The following is an 8,957-nucleotide window of genomic DNA, read 5'->3' on the forward strand; positions in this document are numbered from 1 at the left end:
CAGTGTTTCTCAAACTTTTTTGTCAGGTGGCACACTTGAAATTATTAAACAAAATTCACGGCACCCCTATTATTATTATTTATTATTTTGCTTTTTACGGTTAGTAAAGATATGAAGGATGAGAAGACTTTGAAAAAAATAAAAGTTTTTTATTAAAGTAAATTTATTTCCAAACAACACAAAAGCATTCAAAACAAAAGTTATTATTATAAAGGTATCTTTTAATTATTTATTTAATTTAATACTTTAATTCAATTATTTTAAGTAATTTTAATTTAATTATTTAAAAATTTCGCAGCACCCGCTTTGAGAACCACTGCCCTAGACCATTGCTGACTGATTGCCCCTGGAAGTCGGCTTCTTATAGAAACACAGCTTCCCTATCATCAAATGTCACGGCATGCCACTGTATTTCTCATTTTCCTTGTCTTCAAGCTATACTCATTATTGTATCATATGTTGTGCGTCACATTTAGTCCTTATACAAATGCAGTGTATAAAGACAACTATGCACCTTATATACACAAATTGTTTGAGTGTAACTTTTATCGAATAACAAGTAGGAATTACTTTTGGATAAATGTTGTGTATTCATATCTACCTAAACAATTACATAAAAGTAACTACTATTCTAAAAATGTTCTCACAACAACAGCAAATCAACTTGTATTAATAGAACCAACATTTTATTTTAATGCACGTATAAAAATGAAAGCTAATTTCATAAAAGTGTTTCTTTACCTTTCAATTTTTCTCCTGGAATCTGGATCGACAAATTTAATTTTCTTGTGTTTCTTGCTCTTCGGTATCCTCCGAGGCATGTCAGCAATTATACTAGAAAGTTACAAGGAGGAGGAACAAATGAGTTTTATATTCAATGAATCCTTACACTGCTTTAGTATCAAATGGGTAATATACTCTACTATGATGTAGTTATGGTCCATCAGTCAGTGAAACTAATTGTGTCAGACAATAAAATATGCCAAAGAGGAAAACATACAGCCAATTTTCATTGTTTGAAAAGTTGCTTTCCTACAAGAAGTTGATTCTGAATAAAAAAGTAGATGTTGCAAGAGTGTTTGGCATCACCCTTCCTGTCAATGATTTTAAAAGATCATCCAACATTGATAAAAGTTAAAAAGATCCAATGTTGGACCCATCAGAAAGAAAATGCATAACACACAATTTGATGATGTGTAGAAAGTTATTTTCATCTGGTTTCAAGATATTCAAGCATGCCACTGTCCCATGAACAGTTCTTCCTTTTTACAGGATTTTGTGAAAAGTATGGAATTATTTCAAAAGCTATATGCAGAGAAAAAATTGATGTTTTATTGCATGTAGCATATGCATGGTCTACAGGCAAGATACAATATTAAAATACAGCACAGATGACATTTTCAATCCTGATGAAACAGGCACTTTCTTCAACTGCCAAGCCTGGATGATGCAAAGCATTTTTAATAAACAGTTGAATGAACTAAATTAAACTAAAAGAATTAAATTAAAAGATGAAACATAAGTAAAGAATTCAGCTGTTTGATTTGGATGTCTCTCGAGTGTCTGAATCTCTGAATATCTCTCGAGTGTCTGAATCAAAACCTTGTTATCTTTGTCATACACATGTTAATCCACGTCTTCTAACTGATGTCGGGAATCCTGACGTGAGGAAAAAGATGATTACACAATCATCCAATTCCACTTGAATTAACCTATTTAGTAAAAGCCCTCCACCCTTGATTTTCCTTGGATCTAGGAAAAGCCATTCTTTTAGACAAACAGAGAGCTACTCTAAAGAATAGTTGCCGATTAAGTGATACTACGAATAATAACTACTCAGTATCCCCGGCTAGCCCCTCACATTAGGATAATATTCCTAATTTTTCCAATCACATAATATTGCAGGAAGCAAGTTTTAAAGGGTCTAGGTAAATATATCCCTTGTAATCTTAATCTTACTTAATTATAAGCAAGTACACAAAAATTCAAATTTCTGACTTATGGAGGACTAATGATTTGTAAACTCTAAAACATTTATTAACAATGTAGTAGTATTAGAATTAAAAAGGCTAAAAACACCAAACCAGGTTTTTGTATAGAAAAAAACACTTTTTTATTACTTCACACTTATCCCCAAATGCATTTCGCAAGCACACTGGCGGCCTCAGTAGGGCTTATTTTAAATACATAATACAATTCAAATTGCCAACTATGATAAATATCCATTATTAGTTTCTCACTTTGCGATTAATACTTATATACCCAACAAGATTTTCCCAGCATTCTGCTGGCACCACGCCATTATTCAGATTTACAGAGTTACTTTACATAACTATTGCAAAATTACTGGTTTATAGCTGTGTGGTTGAAATTTCTTGATTTACAGTGGTTTCCTTGCTATTGAAATAATTGGGGTGTGGACAAAGTTTCTTCAACTTCTAGTGAATATAAATTATGCAGCATGAAGACAATCCTTCAACTTCTGGTGGATCTTACTGTGTCAGAATATTACGCACACATGCTTGGTGGAGTCCAGTGGTGTTGAGAACATTGTTCAACTTCCATTGCTCAACTACTAGCAGATTTTCTTGTGGCCGAAACATAAGTACTTTGGTGCAAATGATTGTTACTTCTTTATACTATATTGTCTTATTATTATATTATAGTTTGTATATACACTCATTTCTATATGATATGTATCATCCATGATATCTTTGCACTTCTGCTGTTCGCTTCTTTTATAATTTGTTAACTTGCACTTAATTGTTGTGATTCTAATTTTATTTTATCTTCGTTACTTTTAATTGTTACTGTATATTTTACACTATCTTATTTTTTCATAAAATTTTTACTTCTATAAATATATATTACACCTGTATATATTACCTTGTAACCATTGCTCTATACTAGATACTTCTAGTAGTTACTATATTTTATGTTCTTATATGCTCTGTTGCAGCTGTTACAACTCATTTTGAGTACATTGTATATTACCCTTTATAAATTCAATCAACTATAATGTATGATGTTTGCTGTCGGGCTTCCTAATGATTATTACACTATATAAAAATATCTGTGAGGGCTCTAAAGGCAGCCTTCTTTGATGTATACTCTAAACTCTGTGTACGTAATTACTCTGTATCTATCATTGTTTAATATCCTTGTTGCCCTCCCATCATTGTACAATTTTGCTCTTAATGTTTATTATTTATGCTGTATTCATTGTCATAATTACTTAGTGTTTTTAAATCCTGATAATGCTCAGCGAAATCAGGAAATGTAACTTATGTTATTTTAATAAAATTAATTAATGAGAAATGAGAATGAATGAACTATTGCAAAATGCTCGTTAAGTCTTCATATTTGTTTCTTTGTATACAAGTTTTACTTAATATTAATTTGACAATTATTAGCATTATAATGTAAAAAAACTGGGAAAGCATTAACTTTTAATCGTACTGCAGCGAGATATTCCGATAGCCTGACCTTTAACTTCTGTTTAGTTTCTCCAATGTAAAAACTTGGAACTCCACACGTGCATTGTAATCTGTAAACCACACCTTCTCTTCTAATGGATCCTTTTTATTAATATTTCCTATTTTCATCAGTTTAGATAACCTGTTATTTTGTAATAGAGCTAATTTTATTAAAGTTTTATAAATTTAGTAATAAAAAAGTGTTTTTCTGTTTACAAAAATCTGGTTTGGTTTTTTTAGCCTTTTTAATTCTAATTCTACTTCATTTTTAATAAATGTTTTAGAGTTGACAAATGATTAGTCCTCCATGAGTCAGAAAAGAAACAAAATTTGAATTTTCATGTACTTGCTTATAGTACAATTAAGTAAGATTAATAAATTCTAACTCCATTGTTTTAAATAATTTATTTCTTGTTATAATATCCCTTGTAATGTTTCTAGGACACATTTCTTTTGGATTGTTTTTACTTAAATAGGAAATTTATACCTACGCCAGGTGTCGCCGACGTCAGGAATCTGATATGGCACCAAGAAGAGAGAGGAAATTTATGACATGGGATGATGATAATGTTTGGTAGAGGTAAAATGTATGAAAGGAAGAAACAATTATTATTTCCTAAAATTCATGTCCATTACTACCCAAAAAATATTCTCCTCCCTTTTTTTATACCCACTTAGGAAGATTTTCCTGTCATATACAGGGAAATATTGAATAATTCAGGAAACATTTTAACATCTGATTTTGATGTTATAGGAATTCATAAAATCATGATTTTTCATGAAAGTTTACAATATTTTCAGATATTGTCTTTGTCGGTTGAGTTTTTTTTAACCAATTAAATAATTTCTAGCCTTTCCCCCAGTTTAATATTTCTTTTTATCAGCAACTGAATGGACATAACTCCTCCAAAACTAGTTACTGGCATAAATTTACTTCAAAATACAAACTTACCACATGTGTTATTTTCACAATTCCATCAAACCATAAATTCGGTACATTGTTGCCAACTCCACTTTCGACGATCGGGAAATTCTCCAACGACATCGCCAGAAACTAGCCAACTATTCTTCCTCTTTTATTATTTAATTCTGGATTTCCATTGTACATTTAGAATTTTTAAATTTAGCAAGTACAAATTTATATTTAAGATTAGGGTTTTATTCGAGGATATTTAATTTATTAGAGCGATATTGATGATATATTAATTCTCTTCTGGACAGCCCATAAGAACAAGTGCATGCGTATAATTCATTCAGTAGGTCAATATTTCCTTATACATATTGAAAGCTATCTTTTCTGGGTGCCTTTAGGGTTTTCTGGTCTTACGTTTAGAAATATTAAGGCAATTATTCGACTATATAATCTGATTGAAAAATTCTAAAATATACGGGTATACTTAAATTCATAATTCAATTTTTAATTGATAGATTGTATCTATAACACACGTGAAAAGAGTTTAAATAAAAACCAACACATTGAATACAAAAAATATTATTATTTAGTTAACATCAAAGCGAGACATTACACAATCTCGGGTAAGTTCTAATTCAGTTTTATGTCTTAAATTTAATATATAAAATTAATACTGTAAATAATGATATACAATGTATGATTGTTATCTTATTTTATATAATTTTTGATATATAATATAATTATATTTGATACTTTATCAAAAAAATAACAACACATTTTTGATGGACAGCTTGACACACAAGTGCTGTCATATCAAAAATACCATTTTGGCAAAAGGGTCACAAATACATAAACAAGATAAATCATACGAAACAATTATACATATACTATTACGACACAATTGAACATATTTACCAATCTAATATAACACGAAAAGTAAATTCACACAATATTATTCTCATCAGTGACGCAAAAATAACAAATACCGAATGATAAGAAAAAATCAAAACATCGAAAATATATTTACACACACAATATTCTGACTAATTAGAAAGCCGACGCGAATTTATTGCCCGTTGGCGAAACAGAGGCGGGTTCCTACGGACACGACATCTTCCATACACTCTTGGACAGTGACACCAACCGTTTGGAGTGCCGACGTGGCTATGACGCCCGTTGGCGGTGTAAGGAACCAAGTCTGAGCTTTATTTTTATTTTACTTTTATTTTGCTTTCATTATATTATGTTTAGTTAAGACGAAGGTTTCCTCACCATTCACCTTAGTAACTTAAAAATAGAAGAAAAACCAACTCACCGACGAAAGAAAAGTGCCGTAGAAAAACTCGCGCACACTTGCGCTTCCCGAGCGGAAAAAAGTAAGTCCGCACCGAGAAAAAGGNCCCTTGGTGCTTCCGATCGCCACTATCTTGTGATTGTTCGCTTCCGAACTTTGACACGCCATCGCCCCGGGGCTCCTCTCCAGCTTTACTAAAGAAAAACATCAGTCATTTAATCGATAGGACCGAAGACATCTTCAAGTTTTGAATCGAAGGACCTTTTTCTAAAAATATGTAAGAAATTTCGATCAAGAATAAACGGTTTGTCTCTGTAAAACACTTGTCTTTTGCTGCCTCATAAAACCGCCACCCACATACGTGTAGACCATAGACCATCCCGACGGTAGGGAATAAAATTCCCCCCAATCGGTGTTCTTACACTGACTTCCGAATGTGGGAGTACGGAAGGTACGCTTCCGAGGGCTTTTTGCACGTGTCCGAGAGAGGAGCCACCAAGAAGATGGAGTCCGAGCTGAAATTTGCGGTGAGCTACTTTTTGCTTTTTTGTGGAGGTGACGAATGACGGCGGGTGACAGTATTAAAAGTATACACTGCCGGGTCAGTAGTAAAATTATTTTACATCTTTTATTTTATCCCAAGTAAAATATTCTATACAATACTTGTCCTCACTAGCTTAGACGTAATAATTTTACTTAACGCTGTTTGGTTTAGCGCAGTGTTACCAAGTTAGGGTTTTTTTACCTAAGATTTAGAGATTACTTTCGAGTTTAGAGGTGAATTTAGGGAGAATTTTTTTCTATAGAGAATTTTATGGGATTACATTTAAAACTTAAAATTTTGCATTTACTTTGAGAATTTCTTAATTTATTAACTGCTGGCGTTGTCTTCACTTGAAATGGGGTCAACCATTATAGCCTAATACCTAGCTTCGCTAGATAATTAGTCTATAGTGCTGTAATGTATAGCGAAGCTAGGTAATTAGTCTATGCCAGCATTCAGCAATAACACGTGTTATTTTACAAGCTTCTGTGAGTTTGATCTTTGATGTTAAATTGTTAAAACTACAGGAAATATTTAAAAGTAATAAAACAAATTTTATAGTTATTCAAATAACTAATTGAAACTTTTTGTAGGGTAATTTATGTTTTGGTTAGAAACAATTTTCCTATTATTCAATACCATTATGGCCACCAAAAAGAAATACACAAAACATACTGCAAAACATGGGAGAAATCAAAAGAATTAAAAGGTAAGTATTAGCAATTTATATTTTATATTTATTTGTGCTAATTTGAAAATTTTCATTTTTAGCTTGTTTAGCTTTTGATCCAACAGGTGATCCACCGAATGCTTATTGTCGTTATTGTAAAATAACTTTAACTGCACACAAAAAAAGATTTGCTTGCACATGCCAAAACAAGAAAGCACGGAGAAAAAATTGCATTAGAAAAGTGCTAAATCAAGTAAAAAATTGCTATTTGAGCCAGTAATAGGAACAGAAAGTAAAATTGCACGTTTTCTGTAATAATAAACGTTTTCTATAATAATAGATGAATCAACTGACATTTCTACAATCAAGATTTTGTGCATGATGGTGAAATATTTCTCCACCATGAAGAAGAAATTCATCACGATCTTTCATAGCCTCATTTAATTGGAAAATTGTGATGCAGATTCCATCTATAATTCATTTAGAAATCAGTTGTTGCAAGATGGCTTAAATCTACAGAACCTAATTGGAATAGGAGTTGACAATGCTAGTGTCATAATTGGAAGACATCAGTTATTTTCTACATTGTCGAAAGATGATGTTCCAAGCTTGGTTGTAGTAAGATGTGTTTGTCATTCACTTCATCTATGTGCAGAAAAAGCGTGTCAAACCGTACCAAGACAGTTGGAATATCTTGTCCGAGAGGCTCACAATTGGTTTTCCTGTAGTTCAACACGGAAAATTCGATATGAAAGTCTGTATGCTGCCACGAATGAAAATTCAAAATCTAAGAAAATATCTAAACTCAGTGGAACAAGGTGGCTTGCTCGCTACGAAGCTATCAAGACCATTGTAGATCAGTGGGAGGAATTACTTTTATTGTTTAGATTAGCAAAGGAACAAAATAGATGTTTTTCTGCAGAGCAGCTGTATAACATTATGAAAGTTAATGCTTACAGACTGTTCGTGATATTTTTAAAAAATGTTTTAAAACAAGTCTGTGATGTAAATAAGTTATTTCAAAGTGATCATGCTGATCCTTTGAAATTATATCAAGATTTATTCTTACTCTATAAATTAATATTATGAAAAATTATTGTACCAACTATTTTTGAAAAAGTAAGAGACCAAGATCTCATAAAGTTAAACTTTCAAAATCACCTAGTTCGTGTCAACAGTGTTGACTGGGGATATGAATTTAACATTTTTAGTTCAAATGTTTCTGAATCTGAGTATAGTGATGTTAAATACCAATGCAGAGCCTTTATTACAAAGTTGCGTACACAAATTCAACAACGTTTACCAGAAAATCTTATAATTCTAGAACAATTGAGTCAACTGTGGCAACATCACAACAAAAGCCACCAATTCTTCCAATTATCATCACTTTTTTATTTGACCGAAACAGTGTCTGAATGGCAAAATATTCAAAATAAAGTATGGAATAATTGTGACAAAACAACTGATTTTTGGATTGAAGTTTTCGAGGACACTTATTCAGCGGGAAACCCAAGATTTAGAAATATTGCTCACTTAGCATTGAAATGTTTGTGCCTTCCAACTTATAATGTAACTGTTGAGAAGGGTTTTTCAATCCATTCAATTATAAAATCAAAATTAAGAAAAAGATTGGCACAAGCTATTTTAGCAACTAGGTATTACTTTTTAAGAAATGAAATAACTTGTGCCAATTTTCAACCATTACCAATAATAGAAAAATGATAGAAAATTGAATCAAAAAATGTATGACCACATTAATTCTCAATTTACAAATGTATCCGAAGAATTAAATGATGTCATTAATGTTTTTCAAGATATTTAATTTTCATAATGAATGGTTCTCTTTTAATGTTTTAAAAGTTTTGTAATTCATAAAAGAATAATAAAAGATGTTTTAAATTATAATTTCAAAAAATTAGGGTTTTTTAGGGTGGAAAAATATTTTTATGGGTTTTTTACGGAGTTTTTCCACCAGATCGTGGGCGTAAGCATCTGGGTCTTGGCAACAGTGGATTAGCGCTTTGTCGCCTAGGAACGCATCCCCCGCGTTACTGTACAGT

The 8,957-nt window shown here is 31.6% G+C and overlaps 1 protein-coding gene and 1 pseudogene across 2 annotated transcripts in view; one reads left to right on the top strand and one right to left on the bottom strand.

Annotated features, from left to right (window-relative positions):
* Positions 1-4,559, bottom strand: part of LOC111628852 (coiled-coil domain-containing protein 137-like) — a 46,448-nt gene extending 41,889 nt beyond the window's left edge. For both annotated transcript variants that reach the window (XM_023372705.1, XM_023372706.1), the window contains exons 1-2: positions 4,429-4,559; positions 742-834 (exon numbers count right to left, since the gene is read on the bottom strand). In XM_023372705.1, coding sequence (XP_023228473.1) covers positions 742-834; positions 4,429-4,433 — 98 coding nt within the window. In that variant the 5' untranslated portion in view covers positions 4,434-4,559. The remainder of the gene's footprint in view (positions 1-741; positions 835-4,428) is intronic.
* Positions 4,560-6,644: 2,085 nt separating this feature from the next.
* Positions 6,645-8,547, top strand: LOC111628842 (annotated as a pseudogene).
* Positions 8,548-8,957: the final 410 nt, after the last annotated feature.

Source organism: Centruroides sculpturatus, unplaced genomic scaffold, assembly GCF_000671375.1.
Source record: "Centruroides sculpturatus isolate CEXI.00-Female unplaced genomic scaffold, Cexi_2.0 scaffold527, whole genome shotgun sequence".
In the NCBI taxonomy this organism is placed as follows: domain Eukaryota; kingdom Metazoa; phylum Arthropoda; class Arachnida; order Scorpiones; family Buthidae; genus Centruroides; species Centruroides sculpturatus.